A 24,223-nucleotide genomic window follows, 5' to 3' on the forward strand; every position below is an offset into this window, starting at 1 on the left:
ACAACAGTAAATTGCTTAATTATTAATGGCTGAATTACTGTGTGTGTGTGTCTGTGTGTGTGTGTGTGTGTGTGTGAGAACTACTCTACACTGTGTTCAGGATTATTACAGGAGCTTAGGTGCAGTGGCAGTTTCCAGCGGAGTAGGAGAGGGAGCTGTGTTGGCTATAGGAGAGGAAGACATACAGTTCATTCTTCTGCAGGTGGAGGACAAGTGTTTTTGAGCTGCCTGCGAAACCTTCAGGGGGCAGCACAGCTGGTGCCGACCACACTGCACCCACTGGTTGCAGAAACTGGGCACGCTGTAGAATTTTGTCAGCTTTTTCAGGACCTGTTTACCCAGAAGATTGGAAGGCATCTCTGTAATTTTAAACATGGGGCCTGATCCTGCTGTCGGTGGTGTGGGGAGGGCACCTGCGGCATCTTTAAAACTGGGCCTTGTGTCAAAGTCATAACCAGACAGAGGCCCGATGTAAGTGTAAGGCAGAGGTTCGCTGTTGCAGCTAAGAGAGCGCATTGGTCTCCTGGATCGATTCCAAGCCTTGTCAATCCACAGCTCCACTTGAGCTTTATCCAGCCTGGCTGCAGCATCCTCTTTCTCATCAGGCCCCGTGTTTGAGTCTGGGTCTTGGTTTTCTTCTGCTCCTATCACCTCATCTTCCCCTGACTTTAGCTGATCTGTATTATTCAGACCCTGTGTCTCAGCCAGAAGAACAGAAGCTGTTTTGGAGATGATGCCCCAGTCCTTAAGGACATCATCTGGGGTGGTGAACTGTGAGGTCACTGTGAAGCGAATGATACGTTTGGTGTGAATGTCCGCGGGAATGAGGTACATACTGCCTGACCGGGTCAGTCTCCTCAACAGCTCCTGGGTCAAAGCATTTCCTCCCTAGAAAAAAATAAAAATAAAACATTCATAAACATTGCAGGGCCAAAAAACTAAAAGCTTCGAAACAAAACGAAAGCATTTTCAACTAAATCAGTTCAAGGTTTCAGCTCCTTTTAATGATCACTGATAATACTCTGCCCTTCACCTGTGATTGATAAAAATAGTCAACCTTATTCAAGTATCTCACCTTTGAACAAGGTGTGACTGGGAAGTTTGTACATTTCGATAATGATTAAGCCAGTGAAAGACATGTTGCTTAACAAAGATAAAACCCACTTCTATGTAAACATTTTTATAGTTTACAGCTTTAGACAGTTCAAATTGGTGCCACATACCTTCAGACAGAAGACCACCAGGCCAAGGTGCCTCTCAGCAGGGACGTCAAAATTTGGGTCACTCCTTATGTGAGACTCTAAGAGCTTTGCCATGTCAATCCCCTAAAAACAAAAAGAACAAAACGCACATTTAAATTCTGAAACATCAAAATAAATAAAATAAAAGGGGGCTGCCAAATTAACATAATCGACAGTAAATAATCTTTGTGCAAATTCTTAAATTGAAAAATAAGATCATTTGAATGAAAAGAGCTGAACGGCACTTACATGTCTGATGTGAGCCTGGAGGTTTTTTAGTCCAAAGGAGCGCATGACAAACCAGAGTTTGAGAGAACGGAAACGTCGGCTGAGGGGAATTTGCCAGTGCTGAACACAGAAAAAAGTACTGTTACTGGATTGAATGAATCCATAAAATCTGTAATAGTTCAATGTTTAATTCAATGAAAACAAGATGTGATATCATACCATAAAGTCAGTGGCTGCCTGTGAGTTTTCATGTCTGAGATAAACGGGATCAACACTGAAGGTCTGTTGGAGCTTATATTTATCCTTCACCCTGAGAAAACAAAGTTAAACCAACAAGCATCCTTCATATTAACTCTGGATTTATTTATCATTGATTTATTTATTTTAATTCAAGACCTATGTTCAGAGTTAATGTTTATTTCTCTACAGGCCAGATAGGGCTTCAGTGTTTTTACTCACCAGAAGGCTGTGCAGTCAAAATGGACCATCATCCACTTGGATGGGTTAAAGACAAAAGAGTGAGCAAATTCGATGCCCTCCAGAGACCAGCGGAGTTCAGGACAGAAGTAGGCTGAGCCAGCATATGCTGCATCAACATGGAGCCAGAGTCCCTCTTCTGTACCTGTGAAGAAAGATTCAATCACAAGCACTGTACTTATAATGAATGTCAGTGGAACCACACAATGTTTTTGTGTGACAGCAGACATGTGAAAGCAGACATTAAAAGTAAATTCAAAGACATACACACTGGTCCCAGTTCAGATAGCTTGTCAAAGGCACACACTCCTGTAGTTCCCAAAGTTGCGCACAGCTAAACATAGGAGAAACAAAATCACATCGTTTTATTTATCTTTAAAACACATATTAATATCTCGCTGGATTCATAATCATTTTTTAATATTACTGTCAATTATTTTCCATATTGTACTTTTTGTTTTCAGCTGTTTGAGTATTGTTGGCTCTATTTACTTTCTAGGCAGCAGTGTTTTTGTGAAAATTTAGCTCTGCAGTGGTGGAAAAGTAATAATTTCTCAGTTTTACTCAGCATTATCAGCGAAAAGTATTTTAGTATATAAGTAAAGTATAGTTGGCAGTGTTGTTAAACACCGGACTGATTCTTATTTCTCCACATAGACACCACCCTACCCTCATGATATCCACCCAGCCTGCAGTGTCAAAAACATACCATGAAAGGGACCAGTCCTCTCCTCCTGTCCTCTTGTATGGCTTGTTTTAAAGTTTCTCCTCTCAGAGAGAGCTGCTCATCGGTGGGCAGAAATCTGATCTTCACCAGAGAAATCAGACCTGCCTTCTCAACTGAGGAATGAGCCTTTAGAAGCAGTCATTACATCAGTTAATTTCATCAGATTGATAGGAAGTTATCATACAAGGACTGGTAACACTGACCTGATCTGAGGCGTAGGCCACCAGTCTTGAATTTAAGACAGAGTCGTCCACATCCTGGTCGAGCTCAGTCCGCAGCTGCAAGATTTTGTCTTTCCTGGCTGCCAGCAGAGCAACCAGTGTGCTCTCGCTGACTGTGCTCTAACAGAAGAGTCAAGTAGAGGAGGAGGACAATGAGCTCTCAGCTACCACCAAAACTATTGTATAAAAGTTTCTGGTTTAAAATAAACAGATCAAGATGTCATGAACCTGCAGTACGCCTCCACCTCTGCTGTCAGGATGGTAATGCAGGAAAAAGGAGGGTAGCCCCAGTGCCTTACACAACCAGTCCATCACATTCATTTCCAACTCTGTACATGCAGGACTAGAGGCCTGTCCAAAACCAGCAAGGACAATATCATTTATCAGGATTTGTCTTTTGTGGTGTTTTTGCTGTTTTTAGGTGGTATAGTAGAGAAAAAAAAAAACACAGGTTGTACCCTTACCCAGGTGAATCCGACACAGTTGATGGCATCGGCCAGCATGTCCCCGAGCATAGAGGGCCAAGAGGTCAGACTGGGGTAGTAGGCATGCATGTAAGGGCTCTGCCAGTGAACCACCTGGAGGTAACAGATGAGAAAATACTTACTTCCTTGCCATAGTTTCAAATGGTTGATGCAATGATAGGTGACAGAGGGAACTTACTCCCGGCATGATGACTTTCTCGATGTCGTTGAAGATATTCTCCCACTCCTCTGGCTCTGTAGGTGCAGCGTCAGGGAGAAGCTCCTTCATGTAGCCTGGTTTCACATCTGGAATCACCCTCCTCTCCCTGATGGTGCCCAGGTACTGTGTGATGTAGTCCACCAGCTCCTTACCTGATCAGAAATTATCAAAGTAGCAACTGGAATGAATGTCCTGCTGTAATGTATAATTAATGTTAATTTTATTTATTGCTCACTTATCATTATTTGCAGTGAAATGCAACTTTAACACAAACAAAATGAGTCAATACAGTAAAATGGAACTCATGATTACCTCTGCGATTGTATTCCTCAGCCTGCATTTTTTTTTTTTTTTTTTAAAAAGATGAGAGCTCTTTGGGTTAGTTCGTTGTGTGTAACTGGTGGCTGCAATGATGCTTTGTGTATTCAGTAGCAGAGATCACAGACATATATAGACCCTGTTGTGAAGAGCACGCCCTAAATCAGTGACGCATTTGAGCTACCAAAGAAATGCCCTCCACATGTTCTTTCCATCAGTGGAAGTGTTAGTCACATCACCTACTGACTCCACATTTGCACTAAATATTTACTCTCCTTTGGTGGTGACCGTTTATTGATTCATATTGCAGTGAAATTATATTGTATGTAGCATAACAGGACAGTATATCAATAGTGTAACTCATTGCATGTTACAGTGCAATATTCTTCCTCACATTATCAGATTATTAACAGGCCTGCTGATGCATAAATGTGCATATAGCATTTCAGTGTTGTTGCTCACTGAGGTAGAGATCGTTTAACTACTTTATGTACAGTTTGGTGGTTTTGTCCAGTACGTAGTTCCTGACCAAGGGGTTAGACCCCCTCCAAAAAATTATAGGAGGCCCCATGTTTATAGCAGTGCAGGACTGTAACCAAATAAACTTACTTGAGCATTGTATTGAACTACAGCTTTGAAGAGGTACAACTCTGCAGTATTTAAAAACTTAACCCAGCAAGCATTTTTTTTTCTTCCTTTTATGCTTTTTTGAGCAACCCTTTGCAGGAGCCCAACCCCTGGGTTGGTAATCACTGGATTAAACTACAAAACTGTACACAAAGTAGTTCAAACTAGCTCCAACTCGAGCAGCTACAGTAAATGGTAAAATGTTGCTTACACATTGATGCAACAGAATTTATCATCTAATGCAAAATATGTACTTTTACATTTGATACTTTGTGTAAATTTAGCCAATAATACGTATGTACTTTTACTCAAGTAGAATTTTAAATGCATGACCTGTGATGGAGTTTTTTATTTATTTATTTATTGTTTCTTTTATTGGTATTGGTGCTTTAAAGGATCAGAGTACTTCCTCCACAACCACTGAGGGGTCATGAGTTGTTGTTTGAGAAAGTTGAAATCACTCTTTAGTGGAAGTAGCAGTTATACATTTTGGTAAATACACAAGGGTTATTCCATTTATTTCTAGCAGAGAATTAGATGAGATGATTTAGCTTTATCTGTTTAGTAAATACCTAGCTGCAGCCAGTTCTGCTATTTCCTCCTCTCATATTGCCTGAACATACATTATTACAGAAGATGATTGTTACAGCAAATCTGTATTTGTATTGGATGAAGACTCTTTACAAACAAATAAAATGGTAAAATACAGGGGACATTACTAAGAAATAAACAATGAATGAACACACAGTAAAAGGTAATAGGATGATGAGGGCAAACACGTCTATGTCAGAGCTTATCTCTGCCTTTGAAACGCTGACAAAAGCTCGAGCAGCACCTGGACTGTTCACACGCTATGCTCTTAGCTGTGTATTGTGCTCGACATGTGTGAGACCTCATCTGGTTCTCTGGGGAAGCCAGTAGTTGGAGGAGAATCTAACTGTAATTCAAACACACTAAGTACACATCAATATTACACCACAGAGACTATTATGAGAGGGAATCAATTTATTCTGTTGATTCAGTGACACTAATAAAGCAAAAAAAAAAAAAACCCTGCAGGTTTAATAAAGTTATTTTCTGGAAGTTGCTGTTAAACTAGTCACATTTTAAAACATGAACAGCATGTTTGTTTTCTACAAGACATGATTTGATTTGAACATTTATTCATTCAAATCCTCTGAATCCCAGCTGAGCTTAAACCCACAAGTCCTTTGAATCTGTGCAATCACTGCTACACACTTTTGATCAAACTGAAAGGCAAGAAGCCCAGTTGCAGGCAATGACTATAGTAATGGTGTGTGTGGTATAATATACAGAAATAAGCATTATGTGACATGGAGCAGAGCACACTGTGACTATTGTGCTCCTTGTGTGCCTTTTACGTCTGGGAGTCAGAGCCTGATGAAAGCAGGTTTAACCATAATTGTGCAATTGAAGCTCAGGCATTGTGTTGCAACATCAAAGTCAAAATGCTTCATGATGGATCCTCTTCTATTGCTTTTACTCAAATAATTAAATGAATTGATCAACATGACATCAGCCTGTCACAAAGAGAACCTTGGGCCTGATCATTTGAGCCAAAGGTCAGAAACAAAGAGGATTTGGACACTTACTTTGACATGGGTGGGAGCTGAAAAGACACACTGACTAAAGATGAGACAGTCTGTACATCAAAGTGAAAAAGGGGAAACAGGCACTAAGCATGGGTTTAGAAATGTTGCATCACGATGACAGCAATTTTCGGAGTAGGTTATAGTACACCTTTAGTGTATTTTCAAGATTTAAGGCAGAATATTAATTAACTGGATAAAGTTTTACTTTTACGGCATTTTTGTTTTCCTTCCACTTTTAGTTTCAACATTGTTCCTGGAAGGTTGATTTTTGGACTGGTGGCCCTAAAGCCAACAGCTCAGATTAGTTGAACTGGGCAGCTTCCCAGTGTCAGTACTGTCCAGCACTTTGTGAACTTTGTGCTTTTAAAATGCTATTTAAAAAGATATGAATACACAGATGTGTGCAAAGCAAAACTGGATGTTGTTTGAACCCAACATAAAACTTTATTGGTTATATTATCAAAAAAGTTTGGTCACACAATCAAACAATAATATACAAAGAATTGTGAGACAATTATGATGTATGGATTCATTTTCAAAGCCACTTTAGCCATAACCACAATGTATTGTTGCACAAGTCAACAAATTATATAATTTAAGTGTCATTTAGATTTTCAGACCATGTTGTTTCACATAATTATTAGGTTGTATACCTGTCCATGTTTAGAAATATGTATTTATGCTTGTATCTTTGCTATGATTAAAAAATAACAAGCCCTGTACATAAGTTCTACCACTGTGTGTGTGATCATAAGAATTTTGCAACAACAACAACAACAAAACAAAAAACAAAAACAACAACAACAACAACAACAACAACAAAAAAAACAACTAAAATAAATCACAAAACTCTGGCTGGGCTGATTTATGCTGGTTTCTTTTGGCCCAGCAGCAGCAGTGTAGCTGTTATTAGTAGTGGTAGGAGGAGCATGTTAGCAGAGGAAAGGGGAGAAACAGGGAAAAAAAAAAAAACCCTTTTTGGGTGATTCGTTGGTTTTTATCTAATATCAATCAGAACCACCCAGCACTGTAGTATACGGTGCAGAGAGCAAATTCCCAGGATAATACAAATGTAGATGTGGACCATCTCTTCATGTTACTGGAAGGGGAGGAAAGAAATTAAGACAAAAACAAACCACTAAAGTCATTTCTAACAGTCAATATCAGCAATTTACACCAAGAGGAGATTTGTAAAAATGCCAAGTAGTCTTTTAACTGTCTAACTGTTGTGCAATATCATAAAATTTTAATGTTTGTAATAGTTCTCGTGTAATAATTTTCTAAATATGATCTGTTTGCCAGTGTTATACCAGTCAGTCAGTTTGAGAGTGAGAGCAGGGTTTAGTCCAGAGTTTTCAGTTTTAATACTTGGGCTATCTGTTTTGTATATTGTACATCTACAGACTGTGTCTTTAGACATCTAAAATTTTGTTATCACCACTTATGTGCTATAACACTCTGGGCTGCACTTGTTGGAAACTGGTTCACCTTAATTCTAATGATTTTCTTTAATACAGTGGTCCTTTGCGTATTGACCAGAGTCAGATGGACTTCCACTTTTGTCCTGTGCTCTGAGTATAAAGAAGACCTAAATTTTTGTTTTTAATTATATTCTTTTTTTTGACTATGCCACTGTATACACACATACAGCAAAAGAAAACAAATATAAACACATTATATACAGGCAACAGCTGGACAACACACAGTATAAGACTGACAGTATATAGCAGTGTAAAGAGGCTAACGATGGGAGAGAGCAATTTGAACACTACACACTGTGGGAATGCATCTGACTGATTTTGTAAAGAATGTAAAGAATTTAAAACATTCAGGGATGGGTAATGATAACATACAGAAGATATGTGGCACAGAGGGCATGTTCACTGAGCTATAACCATTTAGCCTATGAATAAAAATTAACAATAGAATTGAATAAAAACTACTGAGAGGGAAGTGGGCAGGCCAGAGGATGAAATTAGGAGATTTTAGAGGTAGAGGTAATATTATTATATGGCGAACGGGGTAAAGAAAAGTCAGTGAGTTGTAAAATTATGTCCAGAGGGTGGCGGTAAGTGCGAGATTAAGGATGGCAACTGCAGCTATAGCTCATAAAAGAAGACAAGGAGGCGGAGGCACAAGAAATCAGGAACCAGCTGTCAAAAAGTAGCTGAAGTGTAAGCAACGGATCAGAAATAGGTATTTATATAAGTTGATGTTATTTTTGTCAAACAATTGGCCACGACTTATTACTCGGCGTTATTTTGAAAGGGTATTTCTCTTGTGGAAAATGTGAAAGCCGTGACTACCTGTTAAATAGCTCACAGTAGCTAACCTGACGCTTAACTGCGTGAGCTTAGAGCCTAGCTTGCTAACAAACGTAGCTAGATGGCTACAAAGCTGAGTTAACATTTGATTAGCTGAATTGTGTTTATGTAAACGTTTTACGCTTTACTATGTCATATTAGGTGCCCGTTAGCTGACCAGCAGGTATCAAGTCGAGAATAATGTTAGCCACACAACTATTTAATGTTGTTGTCGTCAGTGTTGACATGTCCTGCGCCAGCTAACCACAACCACAAGCTAACTAATGTTGGCTAATGGCTAACAGTGGGAGCTCCATAGTTAAATGTAACTTATGATCGACGTGTCATGTTTTTAGCTTAACGTATAATAATTCTGACCTTTTTAAATGTTGCATGGCTGTTAATGATAAGTGAAAACCTAGTTCTTTTAACTATTAATTTCGCCGAAACATTACACATATTATTGAAAGCTAAACAGAAACTATAACGTGAGTGCTAACGTTAATCAACGATAGGTGCGACTTGGAACAGGAATAGTTTGGATGGTTTTAGAAGCAGCGTGTGTTCACTTTATTTTTTGCTGTCAACAGGCAGTTTTCCAGAGATGTCCAGAGCTTGTGTACAACACTGACTGGTTGCCTGCCTGTGACTGAACACACCCGCGAAGATGCCTGCAGTGTCCACCGGGGTCAAAGAGCTGTATCTGTCCACATCTCTGGGAGAACTCAATAAAAAGGCTGAAATTAAGCCGGATAAGACAAGCACCAGAAGGTAACCCTTAGGTTTCATGTTTACTGGGATCAGCTAAGTCATTATTAGCATAGTTGCAGATTAATTCTTAATTCTCTACAAAACTCCCCCCCCCCCCAAAAAAAAACTTCGCCTCTCACTACTTCTTCAAATGTTTTGTCCCATTACAGTTTAAAACCAAAAGATATTCAGTTTACTGTGATATACGAAATTAAACCATCATCTTTGAGAAGCGTGACTCACATTTTTCACCAGTCTTGCCAGACAAATGACTGATACGATTAATTGTTAATCAAAATAGTTTCTGGTTGTTTTTCTGTTGACTGACTTGTCGATTGATTACTCGTTTGAATTCTGGCATATATGAAGGAAGTAAGTGACTTCACTTATAAACTTAATCAAAACCTCTTTAAAACACTGTCTCTGTTTTTCTAGTATCAAATCGAGGGTGAAAAGTTGGGTATAACATGCAACAAAGGTCTCCAGTCAAACTTAAACCAAAAACATTGCAATCACATTGATATGAAAGTATTGTTTTTTTGTTTTTCTGTGTTGCAGCTATGTTCAGAGTGCCTGCAAAATCTTTAAGGCGGCAGAGGAGTGTCGTCTGGACAGAGATGAGGAGAAGGCTTATGTGCTGTATATGAAGTATTTAACAGTATATGACATCATCAAGAAAAGACCAGACTTCAAACAGCAACCGGTATAGTCAATATTTTTTAAACCTGTAACTTCTCTTTGTATATTTTTATTATTAAACTAAAGGTGCACTGTTTCTTATGGGAAGACTTGTTATTTTATAGTAACTCTTGTCTATTTTCAATGTACAAAGGAGTATTACATGACCATGCTTGGGCCGAACAGCTTCAAGAAAGCCATTGAAGAGGCTGAGAAGCTCTCTGAAAGTCTAAAACTCAGGTTGGAGGCTTTAGTTGTCTTCAATTGTACATACCTTGTTAATGCATGAGTTGCAAGATAGAACATCAGAACATAAGTATGCAGTCACATTTTTTCAGTTTTACTCACCTGATCTTTACATTTCTCAACAGGTATGAGGAAGTTGAGGTCCGGAAAAAACTTGAGGAGAAGGAGAGACAAGAGGAGAAGAAAAGAAGGGAGGAAATAACAGAGAAAGCCTCTCCAAAAGCATCATCAGCAAATAAGAAGGACAGCAAAAAGGTTGGAATGTCAAGTTAGGAATATGCTGTAACACTATCTGTATATTAAAACATATTCACATATGGCAGACAATTCATTCCAATGAGACTTACTTTAGTCAACATAGTGTACATATTATTTATCAATTAGGTGGGTGGTTGAATAGAATTCAAGCCAGGTACATGCTTATTAAATTGAGGCATGTTCGTACAGTCCATTTAATAGTCAAGTGGAACACTCAGGGTTGTGTAAATGCAGTCATAAACTGGGTCAACCTCACAAAAGATCTGACCTATAGCTGACAAATGAAATATTGTTAATGTATTACCAAGATGATTGCATCAGCATCTATATATTTCATGTCTGTATGTCAGGTAAAAGGAGAGCAGAATGAACTGAAGAATGCAACCTCAAAAGGTAAGTAGAAAAACACAAAAAAAGTCTTATAAATCTGTGTAGTTCTTTCTGAGGTACTGGTGAAAATCATTACATAAACTGAGAAATTATGATTAGTCTTATCCTGGTGAAGTCCTTTTTGATACAGTTTTTAATGTCCTGTGTTGATTTTTCTGATAGCTGTGGTACCAGCTGGTGGGATCACAGCAGAGAAACTTTTCCACATGATGAAGGACCAGACGATTACACTAATTGTAATGGATGCCCGCAGCCACGGGGACTTTGAGGAGTCCCACATTCAGGTCCCAGCCCAGACCTGCATCAGCGTGCCGGAGGAAGCCATTAGCCCAGGGTGAGAATGAGATTTGTCCCAACAGGATTTCATACCTAATTGTTTCATCTGACACTGCATGTGTAATTTTTATCTGGTTTTTGGAGTGATAATACAAAAGAATGTGTCTTATATTCAGTCTAATTTCCTTTTATTAACTTGTTTTTTCTGTTTCCTCTGTTTATATCATCACTGTCAATGAAAGAAAAAGTCTTCACTTCTAAACCAGACTTAATCAACTGGATTGTCTTGACTTTTCAGAATCACTGTGAATCAGATTGAGACAAAGCTACCAGAGGTGTCAAAAGAGCACTGGAGGAGGCGGGGATTTGTGGATTATATTGTTCTGCTGGACTGGTTCAGTTCTGTCCCTGACCTTACACTGGGCACCACCTTGCAGAGCCTCAAAGATGCCCTCTATAAGGTAACTGTGTATATGCGCGTGTGTGTTTGTTGGTGTGCACTTGCTAATCTGTGACTAAGGTACAATAATGTGTTTTCATACCCCACAGTGGGACAGCATCACCATCCTACGTAGTGAGCCGCTGGTCCTGGAGGGGGGCTATGAGAACTGGCTGTTGTTTTACCCCATGTACACAACCAACGCTAAAGTCCGGCCCCCTAGGCAGAATATCATCAGCACCCTCCCTCAGTGTGAGTATCACTATCACACCTGCACAGCATTTAGTACTTTTTACAGCTTCGTCATTCCAAATTTATTCAGCACTAGCACTGATGCAGCAGCATCCAAAAATTCTGTTGTTTTATTGTAGGGATTTATAAGAGCAAGTACATTAAAACACAAAATCATGTGCTTTCTATAGGAAACAAACTCTAAAAACAGTTAACCTGAATTAGCTCTTAAATTAAAGTGTGAATCTTTTGTTCTGAGAAATGTTTTTTTTATTTGTTGAACAGTGAACTTCAGCTACCCATCCCTAGAGGAACCAAAGCCTCCAACCCCACCTCAACCAGAGCCCGTAGTCATGTCTGAGCCTCAGGAACCCTCAGTTCCTGTTCTGATGAATGGGGTGACACCAGCAGACCCCCCCACATCTAAAACTTCCCTGATTACTGACAAGCTGCCAGACACTGTTGATTCCCCTGTCACAGTTTCCACAAATTCTGGTGTAGATCTTAGTAAGAAGAACCCTGCAGCAGGAACATCCAGCCAGTCACCTGCAACAGCAAAGGCCTTCCCACAGGTATTGTATCAACCTTGATAGATTTTGAAAAATAAAAAAAAACATTAAGGACCTCAAGTGTGTCTAAATATCACTCATGTTTTTGTTTTATCCTCGTTTTCTCCCAGTTTGACCGTGCCAAGAAACCCTCTGTCTGGGTGTCAGACGAGCCTAAGCCCAGCCAGAATGGTTCAGCGAAGGACTCCACCCAGAACGGCCCAGTTATCCCTGACCGCTCAGTCAAACCACCCTTCATGCCCAACACCTCTTTGTCTAAAGAAGAACAAAGTCAGATACACTCTGAGGCAGTGGCAGTGATGGAGAAGGCAAGGCAGGAGCAGGAAAAACGCATCCAGGAGCGTCGTTTGGAGGAGGAGAGGCGGGAGAAGGAACAGAAGGAAAAGGAGCAGAAAGAAAGGCTAGAAAGAGAGGAGCATGAGAAGAGAAAGAAGGAAGAAGAGGAGAGAGGGCATCAGGAGAAAAAGAAACTAGAGAGGCAGAAGGCAGAAGAAGAGGAAGACAAAGAGAACAGGGCGTGGGAGGACAAAGAGAGGAGGGGAAAGGAGCAGAACACTGACACACCCTCGAAGAGTATGTCTCTGGACTCACCTGCTCCCAACCATATTGTTAGTGAAATTAAGGTGAGTCTTCTTTTCGGACAGTACTGGTCCATCCCTGAATGTTAAAGGCAGGTTTAACATTTGTGCTTTCACAACAACATTCTAGACAATGAGAACACAAATCCACATATCTGTACACTGTATAAACATAGCACCTATAATCTGATGTTGTAGATCTACAGTGTGGAATAGTCATCTGCTAGTCAGGAGACCAAAGGAGCTTACATGCATTTTCCCATTCAGAGTAAATGCAGACCCGTGTTTAACCTGTGTCACTATCAGTGTCAGGAGCATATGACAAATCCCAATCATAAAAAGACAGTAATTATTTTTTGCAGAGAACGTTTGATTGAAGTCAGTGCTTATGTGTGTTTATTCCACAGAGGGAGCCCCTGACCAGAGCAAGGAGTGAGGAGATGGGTAGGAGTGTACCAGGCCTTCCAGATGGCTGGATGAAGGTAACAGATGTTTAAACAAGAAATATTCTGAGTCATTTCATATTGAAGAGGAATTTTTAATGAAAAAATCATTTCCTTATGCCTGCCTAGTTCCTTGACACAGTGACGGGGACCTACAGATACTACCATTCCCCAACCAACCGTGTCCACCTGTACCCTCCTGAGGTCACTGTTCCACAGACCCCACCCTCCACACCGCCAACAGTCAAACAGAAGCCACCACGACCAGCTGAGCCAGATGCCAACCGTGAGCGAGAGCGGGAACAGTCCAAACTGAAACGCTCCTACTCCTCCCCCGATATCAGCCAGGACCTGAGAGAGGAGGCCCAGAAGAAGGTCACTGCCCCAACCACTGCTGTCATACCCACCATCAACAGAGAAACCAAGTAAGGAACACACATAGGCAAATATGGATACATTTTGTCTGTATGATTTCCCATCTGTCATGACACTGAGTGACTCAAAATAAAAATCTGTGTACACTCTACACACTACACAAGCCTGGTAGATGCTGCCTCTGAAATTTTTGATTGCTGACAGTCTGTCAGGGAAATGTTGATTCACCTCTGTAGCTTAAATTTATTTTTAGTATCTTGTTCACCTAGTTCAGTTATATGGAGGAGCAACATCTTAGAAACAGCTTACAAGACAATTACAAAGGTGGCATTTATTACAGGATTGTTTTATTAGGGTGTTTTTTTCTTCTAGTCATTGGGTGTATATTGAGAAGTCAGGCTGACAGTATGGGTTGCTCTCCCTGTTAGGACTGGTTCCAGGTTAACACAGATTTAGTGACTTAATGGTCGAAAGAAGTCTAAATGGTAAGGCCTAATCTGATACAGTCTGTGCCAGTATTTATTCAAAATTTCAATTACTGTATTTCAGTGTGCAGTCAGAAGCTTCTTCACAATAAAATAGTCTTATGGATGCTGGCAAAAGAACAGTAATATGTAATTTAGATGTCAAATTTAAACATATTTTGATCTGCACCTCACTTGATCAGTGATTACTGGATTCAGCCAAGAGTTTATTCCAGGATTTTCAAGCCACTATTCTTAGTGGACAGTGTCCTGCATTTGGCATCTCTTATGAAAATCTAGCTGCATTTTATTCCTTTTAGACATATTACACATTGCATTTCCTTTTGTCTTATTTTTTCGGAAACTAGCCTGGTATTCTCATTGTGCTCTTATGTCCTCTAGACCAGCCAGTGCTAAAGTCTATTCTAAAGTGGAGATTGCGCGGCCCTCAGCTGCCAAAATTCGCAACCTTAACCCAACATTTGGAGGTCTGGGTGCATCGCTGACTGGCCTTCGTAACCTGGGAAACACATGCTACATGAACTCCATCTTGCAGTGTTTGTGTAACACTCCTGCCATGGCTGATTACTTCAACAACAATTACTACCTGGAGGACATCAACAGGTCAGGGCCCAGAAAAGTGTCATTTATTTCAATGTTGAATCAGGTAGGCGGGAAATAACATATCTGTCACTGTTTTCTTCATCTGTCAGGTACAACATCCTTGGTCATAAAGGGGAGGTGGCAGAGGAGTTTGGTGTTATCATGAAAGCCCTGTGGGCCGGTCTGTACAAGTGCATCAGTCCGCGGGACTTCAAGATAACCATTGGCAAGATCAACGAGCAGTTTGCTGGCTATGATCAGCAAGACTCCCAGGAGCTGCTGCTGTTCCTCATGGATGGGCTCCATGAGGACCTCAACAAGGTAGTGCACACAATTGTTTCATGTCACTCCAGGACATAACCACCATTAATCTTATGTGGCAAAAACTTAAATCTTAAAAAGATTTTGACATCTTGGAGGAGCAAAAGGAACAGATAAGAGAAATATTTATATGTAAATATGCTCACCCTGAATTAAATATAGAGAAGTACTAGAAATATTAAGCAATTTATTCCATTCAACCATGGCTTTCTAAGGCTTGCCTTCTACTACCCCTGTATGTTGTTGCACATTTGCCTGTTAACAATTTTTAAAAAACTTAGTCTTTTATAATTTTCCTTCTTTCTGTTTTTTCACGGGGTTTCATTTTGATGGCAAATTAGAGAGTAAGTAAATAGCTGTGTGTCCTTGGTCCTCCTGCAGCAGTGTGAGTGTGGTGTGTCCGCATCTGTCTGGTCTGATGCTCCGTCAGAACCTCTGTGCATGTTGACCCAAGACATGCCTCATTGCCTGTATTGACTGATTTATTTTTTTCTTTTACTGGCTTCACGTGTATTTGAATGGGGGAAAGGACTAGATGAATTTGTTAAAAAAAAAAAAAAAAAAACAACTCTCTATCTTGATTTTTCTATTGATATATTTTTAAATTCACATTAACATTTGATCATTTTTCAAAGATATTTTTCCCAGGGAAGGCCTCTGAATATGGTTCTTAGAGGAACAAGCAGCACAGAGATACTGTGACCACTGTCTCCACCTGGGGTTGAGTTGTAGTAGCACATCCAACCCATTTTACTTAAAAAGCTATTCACGCTTTTCAAATTTAAAAGATGAGGTACCAGTTAGGGTGTAACAGCTGATGACTTGCATTTCTCATGACACTTTCCATCTCATCACGTCCCTTTTGTGTGATGTTCAGACCTGTCTGCCATCAGGCTGACCCTGTCCCAGTCCACTCTGTTTCTCCAGGCGAACTGATAATACAGTCAGACTAATTAATGAGATATTAATTAGCAAGTGTGAACCTGCCTCTCATATCTTCCTGCCTATTATACTGAGAGTGAACTGGCTGAACTGCATGCTAATGAAAGTGAAAGAGATTAGATGGGTGTTGAATACAAAGTTTGTTACTTAGAAATTCAGTCTGTGGTTCTCAGTGAGCTGGGGTTTTTTTCAGTGCTACCTGCAATATTAAAATTATGACCAGTATATTGTGTATCTGCCATCAGTCATTGAGCTTTATTGGGATCATGAAGGGAGCTTTTGCTAACACCTAAAGCTGCATTTGTTCCTGTATACCATCATGTTGTCTTGTTTTCCATCTCCTCTGTCAGGCGGACAACAGGAAGCGGTACAAAGAGGAGGAAAACGATCATCTGGATGATCAGACAGCAGCCGACCTGGCCTGGAGCAAACACAAGCTGCTAAATGAATCCATCATTGTAGCGCTGTTCCAGGGCCAGTTCAAATCCACTGTGCAGTGTCAGACCTGCCATCGCAAGTCGCGGACATTTGAGACCTTTATGTATCTGTCGCTGCCCCTGGCCTCCACCAGCAAGTGCTCCCTCCAGGTCAGTCAGCATCAAAGTGTGTGTCATGTGTTTTTTTTCTGTTTTTAACGGTTTCTGATAATCTTTAAACTTGTCAGAAGACCCCAAATCCTCTACTGAGGTCTTCAGTTTCCTTCACAATGCTCAGATTAATGATGAAAAACTATTTTCACAGTTATGTTTAAAGTGGACAATGACCAAATTAAAGTGAACATTTACACACATAAAACAAATAAACCATTATCTGATTGACACCTGAGAGACAGGTTTCTACATTCAAAACAAAAAAAGATGAAACTATATAACCTGTAGCACCTTTCGTTTTGTTTTGTAATACTGAAATGTTTGTTGATTTTTGGTAGGATTGTCTGAGGCTGTTCTCCAAGGAAGAAAGGCTGACTGACAACAACAAGGTGTTCTGCAGACACTGCAAGGCCCATAGAGACTCCTCCAAGAAACTGGAGATCTGGAAAGTCCCACCCATTCTCCTGGTGCACTTAAAACGGTCTGTAGAACTTCTAGCTCACTTTTAGTGAATCTTTCTTTTTTAAATGTTTTTTCAAAACTCACTTCTACTGTTGAGGAAATAAGACACTGAGAAACTGTGAAATATTTCACAGTTTCAATTTTGGAATTTTTAATCCTGACTGATATTTTTTTACCTTTTTCATAGTGTTACACATTGACCCTCTTTCTGTAATGGTGTAACTTCTACAGATTCTCCTATGAGGGCAGATGGAAGCAGAAGCTGCAGACGTCTGTAGACTTCCCTCTAGACAATCTGGACCTGGCCCAGTATGTCATTGGACCCAAACATAACCTGAAGAGATACAGCCTTTATGGTGTTTCTGTAAGTAGAAGTGGAATTAATTATTTTAGGAAGTGTATTTTTACAACAAAAAAAGAACAAAGAAAGTGGTATAAAAATATGTTACAGAAAAAGCCAACTAAAGAATAACAAAAGAATATACTGAGTAAGTGAGTGTGAGAGAGAATAAGTAACACTTAAACATCATTATTGAACTGTTTAGACAAACTTAACTGTCTTCTTTTCCACCACCAGAACCACTACGGAGGTTTAGATGGTGGCCATTATACAGCCTACTGTAAGAACAGCCACAGACAGCGCTGGTACAAGTTTGATGACCATGAGGTGTCTGAAATCTCCACCTCCTCCGTCAAGTCCTCCGCAGCCTACATCCTGTTTTACTCCACCCTGTAATGGAGCTGGTAGGACCCGAAGAGAAAACACTACGCCGGAGCAGTGATGCTCACGCCTAGAGGTTGTTTTTTTTTCTTTTTAAAATCACTGCTCTGAGGACCTGGTGCACGTAGTTGGCGGGTTAACTAGTCTTGTGTGCGTGCGCAGGAGAGGATTTACTCGAGCGAGTGGCCATGAGATCCCGTCTGTTCCAGGTCGGAGAATGGTGCAGGCACACTGTGCAATGCTTCAGCTACTAGAGGACCCTATAGCTGTTAAAACAAGCTGTCTGTTCACATAACTGATCATCTAGAGACTAAACGGATGCCCCCTTTTACTCTGACTTCTGTACCTTGGTGGTCATGTGGTAGGGCTGACAGCTGGTTCAGATGCTATTCACTCTCATTTCTGTTGCACTCGGTGTGGATGGCCTGTATCGCAGAGCTGATCTTCAGCTTTCTTGTACTGTGTATACACCAGGGTTAACAGTTAGATGTATGAGGCATGTACATACCAACCAATGCTGATGTTGCACATTCAAAAATGTAAATACTCGAGGGCAAGGTGAATATCTGTTAAGTGACCAAATTATTATTTTTTTCCCTTGAAAGTAGCAGCCATCATAGCATCACCATATTCATAAAGACAAACCGTGTGTTTTAGGGTTTAACTCTATAGCCTTCTGATGTTTATCATGATCTTAAAGGGGACGGAAGAGACTGTGAGTATTAGAATTTTGCATCCCTCCTGATGAAGAGGAGGGAATTGAGATTGTTGCTTGTTCATATTAGCCACCTTCTTGCACTTACACAATATGCAATCAGTTTAAGTTGTTTATGTAGGACACATTGTTTAACAGCAGACATTAATACTCAACTCAGAATGCTTTAAAACGACACTGTTGCTGAGATCTTGTCCGTCTTGCTCGGTCCAGCCAGTGACAGAAAAACCTACCTGCTTCTCTAAAGTTTGTTGTAGAGTTGATTCTCTGTTTAAACATACTTAACTCTTTACATTATTATATTCAAACACACAAACTATTTAGAGGAAATATTACTGGGAAAAGTTGGCATCTTCCTTGGCTTATACCAGTGATGCTGGTTTTGAAATAACATGTTTGTTGGAGGCTGGATTTTGATTTATCTGATTCATTTTGTTTCTGTGTTTAGCACAGACCTAGGGAAATATGAAGACATGAGAAATTGACCTTATTCACTTACACGAGTGCGTTAGCGTCAACATTTGCTGCCTGACTGACTGAACGACTGACAAGAGCAAGCACAGAGTATACTGATTTTTTTCCTGAATGGACCAGAGATCTGAGTTGGCAGGATTTGACTCTCCTGACTACAGTTTTATTGCCTAGCATGAGATCATAATCTGTTTTCTTTTTACTTGTACATGTTGATTTTATTTCTTAATGCTCTAAGAAATTGTTTCAGATATAACGATTATATTAACCTCAAACAACTCATATGACTATTTATTAAAACTGCTTCAAATTAGTGTTTCTGTGTGTGTGATTCAACACATTTTCAGCAAATGTGTTCAGTGTTAACATAAAGGACTGTGACAGGCTGAGCGAAACCCTGCCCTTGTATTCCTGTGGTTGTAAGACAGTACAGTACATAAACACTACACAACATTTGCCTATAAAAGTAGCACACAAGTCAATGGTAGATTCTCTAATTTATTTGAAGTACAGGTATGGATAAGCCAGCAGGAAGACAAGCATCACAGACGTTGCCTGAACGCAGTTCTGACTGATGAGGAGCAGACACCAAGATCCTTTAAATCTGCATTAATTAAGATGGCAAAGATGATAAGGGGAAATGGGACATGGAGTTTAACAGCCTCCTAATGGATTTGGTCTGTTGGTTGGAGAGCTCAGAGTCCATAGATCTTTGGCTTCTGGAAAGGCTTGCGGCTGTAGAGCAGCAAGTATGCATTTGGAGATTGCACAAGGCTGTCCTGTACTTCTTTGACTGCTGAGTCGTCAAAACAGTGCCAGGTCCTGGTCAGGGTGTTGTGGCACATAGCTGTGTAGTGACCCATGTTCAGGTGACCTGCATGGTTCTAGAGAAGGAGAGGGTTCATTTGCATAAAAAAATCCCCAGACAGATAGAAAAGGCAGAAACTGCAAACAACACACATTTATTATTATTGTTTTTTTTTTTTTTAACAATCATCAATCAAGACTGTCCTCCCAAAATTTAGTTTGAAAGCTCAGCATCATTTGGAAAGCCACAGTTGCATTGTAAAGAAGATATGACTTCGCTGTAGCGATTCATTGCCATACTTTTTTTGTGTGTGTATTTACTCACCACAACAGCATAAAGGCGGTATGAAGAATATGAAGTGTTCTGTACTGAGCTGGATAGAAAGGGGGTGAGATCCAGCCTCATGGAGAACACAACATTAGTCCTCAGTTTCACCTGGTTCCTCCCCTTACAGCCAAACCTGCAGAGGAGATAAAGATCACATCAGATTTTAAGATGTTATTGGTTTATAGCTAAACACCCACAACATTAGCTCTGAAGTATCTCTAGGGTATCTAGATGCTGTAGCTTTTCATAATAGAATACATAACTCATGTTAGTGCATAAAGAATGCATGACTTGTTGAATTAATGCATTCATCTACACATTACTTATAGTGAAGCTCTGTTGCTCAGTATTAATACATACTCAAAGCACTTCTGTGGGCTTTGAACTCACAGTTGAGGCATCCCTGAATTCTATTTATTATCTGCCTGTTAGCTCCCACATGTCTGGTTGTTCTCTTCTGACCTCTCATTAACAAGAGGGTTTCTGCCCACAGAACTGACACTTGAATCAATGTTTTTACATTATCAGACTCAGCTTCTTTGATTATTCTAATAAATATCTATGTATCCATTACATAATACATAACGCTTGTAATGTTATTTGTGAGTGCATAAATAAGAACCGAGTGCAGACTATTTAAGTTTATCGCTGATGAGAACAGAGCAAACTCTCTCATCCATGAACTAATTCATGAACTGTCTTGTTTCTGAAATGACTGGTTCACAGCTAATTTGATGACATGCTAATTGTCATGCGACTCAATTGCAAGTCATACACTGAGTGATGATTAAATTAGATATGACTGATATTTTCTAGGTTCAAGAAAGATCTTTGTTGGCTAAAATGTTTTGTTTCATAGACTAAAAGTCCTTAAACTGTTCTGAAAAAATGGAAATTTGAACATCTATAGTCTATGGCATCATTGGAAAAAAATTCATCTGCATATGAAGAAAGCCCCAGACCAGTCACTAAGTGGACTTTTAGGTAAGATTGTTATATCCGTAAGCTTTAAATATTTAATCTCATGGATTCATTCTGCTAATGATTTGACAATTAAACATGCTGATGATGATGCATCTCTACCCACCGTTTCAGGTGCAACATTAGGATTTCAGGTGGTTTTTCCAAACATGTGAGGACTGCCGTTTCCCTCCTCAGCCCACACACTGAACACAGCATCTGCTCTGTCCCAGTCAGGATGGACTGCTCGAAGAACAGTGACAGGCAGTCCTGCTCAACACGGAGACAGAATGAAGGTGAGCAAGCACAGAACAGTGAGGCCAAGACCAGCAATATCTAAAATATGACATGCATACAGTCTGGATTGATGCGAAATGGAAAATGCAAATACCCACAGCTGTTAAAAGGTACCTGAATGGAGCATTTAATGTTGTCTGTAGGAATTGGTAAGGACAGTACAGTGAAGGTCTGTGTGCTGTGTGCCTGGTGATCGCAGTGCATGCAGAGGGTCATGTAGCCCAACGTGCCCTCAAACAGATGTGAGACGATGGTAGATTCTCCTGCTGCAGTGGCACAGTTTCTATTTTGGTCTTGTCTCGGCTGTCTTATTGAGGAGCGCATCTGGCGCTTTGCAACCTTGTGAACACACACATACACAGATTAACTCTTTCTATAGGTGTAACCACTTGCCACAGAGAGGGTACGTGGCGAAAGATCAAAGTCACTGCACCTTTTTAAGGTTGTCATGGAGTGCATTGAGGAGAAAGAGTAGCAATTCCTGGGCGTCTTGCTGGGAGTAGTTGTTGAACTGGGGGAGGATGGAGCACAGCACAGACCTGGCCTCCACAGGGGCACAGCTGGAGCTCCTTCCCAGCCACATCTCCTCCAGCAGGCGGACAAACACCTCGGCCATCCGGCACTTAGACCTGCACAAACAGAGATTAAACCAATGGGGGAAACATGACATTCAAGTGAGTCAGAAAGAGAGATGGTGGGTGGTCTTACCTTGCCAGCTCTTTGCGAGTGTCCTGGTTAAGGAGGTGCTCCACCAGGGGCACAGTGGAACACAGACATTGTAACACAGCGTTTAAGTAGCAGGAGTTTCCGGAGTTGTCCAAACCACACACACCTGGTCTGTTCAGTGCCTGCAGCCTCACTGCAGAGCTGCGGCTGCCTTTTTTCTCATTTCCCATCACCTGACCACAACTGATAGAGTTTGCCCTGTGAGAGCAGTGACAGAACCAAACACATTACTATCTCTTGCACAGTGTACCACAATTTAAAATAGTCATAAAAACCTTGAATATGTTTTCAGTGGCTAAATAGTTGTTTAGTTCATCATCAGAAAATAAATGGAAAACACTTTTACTAATTACAAATTTCAAGTAATTTATCAAGCAAAAATTTAAAACATTTGCAGGTTACAGCTTTTTAAATATTTGGATTTTCTATTTAAAATAATTGTAAATTTGATGTATTTGCATTTTTGACTGTTGGATGCAGATGTATTGTTAGGATCTGATTGGTTGTGATGGGCTTTTTCATTATATTCTGAAATATTACTGACCAAACAAATAATCAAATTATTGAAAGAATAACTAGCATATTAATTATTAATGTTAATAATTAGTTGCAGCCCTAATATTAACAATATCAACCCAGTTTACACTGAGACTACTGTACACTATGCTGTATCTTCTTACTCTTTATATGCACTATGTACATATGTTAATTATGCCATTCAAATCTGTATAAATGGAGAGAGCTGTCCATTAATTAAATGACCCAAAATGTACACTGTCCTGAGAGAATATAATTCTACATTTCACTGTTTGTTGTGGGTGAATTTGAAAAGTCATTGAATTGAATTCAGCTGAAGTTGCTCTGAAATTAATTGAATTCAAAATAATGGAGCCTTTCTCAGTTAGCCTTGATACAAATATTTTTAGAGATCAAACACTTTCAAAAATAGAAAGTTATCTCTGTAGCACTGCGTTTGCTTGCTTCAAACAGCTGATATTCTGAAGCCTATTAATAATGTAAATTGAAACACTATAACACGCAGTGAGACTAACCTTTGCTTAGACAGATTTGTTAAACTTGTCTCTTGGTATGAACTGCTGTTAAGCCGTGGCAAAACAGGCACAGAGACGCTGCTGTCTGTGGCCAGCTGAGAGGCCAGAGTCCTGGTGAAGTCTGTCAGGTGGACCTGCCTGCCTGAGCCCTGACTCTGCAGAGTGTGGAGCACAAACGTGTTGATGCAGATCATGTGTAGCGTCACCCAGAGGCCTGGGAGGAACACATCTACTGCTGATCCTTTCAGGTCTGACAGAGGAAATAGAGCAGGTCCAGTCCAGCCCTGCAGGTGGGCCACAAGTTGAGACTGTGAGTCCTTAGGTCTTTGTTGGTGCTGATGTTGCATGACTGGTGGAGATGATGATGTTGGGTCCACAACTGGCCTTTTAGCAGTAGGAACAACATTAATATTGAGCCCAAAGCTGGTAAGGATGTCTGTGAGTCTGCCCTGCACCCAAGCAGAGCTGTCCAGCTGAACCAGATGTCTGTGGCTGCAGAAAGGTCTCAGCAAGTGTTGGACCACCTGCTCAACTACAGGTTTCCTGCTCTGCCTCTGGAGCTGCTCTGGACAGTACAGATACGTGTTACAGATGAAGCCCGAGCTCATGTCACAGAGGAGGGCAAGATGGAGAGAACAAGGATCCTGCTGGTAGGAAAGCTGGTATTTCTTTACAGCCAGGTTTTGACCAGGTGTGTATAAGGCCTGGTAGCGCCTGGTTATGTGACTGCAGAAAGCAGAGAGGGCTTCCAACTTGTCTCCATCCTCCAGTCTGGTCAGTGACAGGAGGTTGTTCTGAAAGCTGTTTCTCTTCAGGACACCTTGCCATCCATCCAGTTTCAGGGTCAGCTCAGAGCCAAAGTTGCAGTTATCGCCAGCAGACAAACCACTCTGTAGGGCTATAGAGAACCATGTTAATGCTTCGGCATACTCCTCCTCTGAGAGATCTGTGCTCTGCTCTCTGCTCTGGCTGTACGACGGACGGCTAGCTCCCGCCTTCACACCAGCAGCTCTCCTGATCAGCTCCCGGACAGCTCCTCTGTCCAGCACTTCCAGCAGAAGCTCTCTGGCCGTATAGTAAACCTGGTACGCG

General features: G+C 40.6%; 3 protein-coding genes across 3 annotated transcripts; 1 reads left to right on the forward strand and 2 right to left on the reverse strand.

Annotated features, from left to right (window-relative positions):
- Nucleotides 1–85: 85 nt before the first annotated feature.
- hdc (histidine decarboxylase) lies at nucleotides 86–3,988 on the reverse strand. Its single transcript, XM_018683625.2, has 12 exons — nucleotides 3,891–3,988; nucleotides 3,558–3,730; nucleotides 3,359–3,472; nucleotides 3,123–3,245; nucleotides 2,877–3,014; nucleotides 2,656–2,799; nucleotides 2,214–2,280; nucleotides 1,929–2,091; nucleotides 1,689–1,779; nucleotides 1,491–1,589; nucleotides 1,224–1,325; nucleotides 86–888 (listed from the first exon to the last, which is right to left on the reverse strand). Exons 1-12 carry the CDS (start codon nucleotides 3,916–3,918, stop codon nucleotides 106–108), a joined length of 2,025 nt encoding a protein of 674 aa, XP_018539141.1. The 5' UTR covers nucleotides 3,919–3,988; the 3' UTR covers nucleotides 86–105.
- Nucleotides 3,989–8,191: 4,203 nt separating this feature from the next.
- On the forward strand, nucleotides 8,192–19,275 carry usp8 (ubiquitin specific peptidase 8). The gene is made up of 19 exons (XM_018683622.2): nucleotides 8,192–8,332; nucleotides 9,030–9,210; nucleotides 9,748–9,892; nucleotides 10,022–10,107; nucleotides 10,239–10,368; nucleotides 10,722–10,764; nucleotides 10,924–11,095; nucleotides 11,336–11,498; nucleotides 11,587–11,728; nucleotides 11,993–12,279; nucleotides 12,387–12,899; nucleotides 13,262–13,336; nucleotides 13,427–13,722; nucleotides 14,539–14,760; nucleotides 14,850–15,060; nucleotides 16,353–16,589; nucleotides 16,931–17,073; nucleotides 17,286–17,418; nucleotides 17,632–19,275. Exons 2-19 carry the CDS (start codon nucleotides 9,107–9,109, stop codon nucleotides 17,788–17,790), a joined length of 3,261 nt encoding a protein of 1,086 aa, XP_018539138.1. The 5' UTR covers nucleotides 8,192–8,332; nucleotides 9,030–9,106; the 3' UTR covers nucleotides 17,791–19,275.
- LOC108887922 (putative ubiquitin carboxyl-terminal hydrolase 50) lies at nucleotides 18,358–22,539 on the reverse strand. The gene is made up of 6 exons (XM_018683624.2): nucleotides 22,062–22,539; nucleotides 21,787–21,982; nucleotides 21,468–21,692; nucleotides 21,184–21,326; nucleotides 20,094–20,229; nucleotides 18,358–19,845 (listed from the first exon to the last, which is right to left on the reverse strand). The coding sequence occupies exons 1-6, from the start codon at nucleotides 22,247–22,249 to the stop codon at nucleotides 19,657–19,659; spliced, it is 1,077 nt and encodes a 358-aa protein (XP_018539140.1). The 5' UTR covers nucleotides 22,250–22,539; the 3' UTR covers nucleotides 18,358–19,656.
- Nucleotides 22,540–24,223: the final 1,684 nt, after the last annotated feature.

The sequence above is a fragment of the Lates calcarifer genome, linkage group LG2 (assembly GCF_001640805.2).
Source record: "Lates calcarifer isolate ASB-BC8 linkage group LG2, TLL_Latcal_v3, whole genome shotgun sequence".
Classification (NCBI taxonomy): domain Eukaryota; kingdom Metazoa; phylum Chordata; class Actinopteri; family Centropomidae; genus Lates; species Lates calcarifer.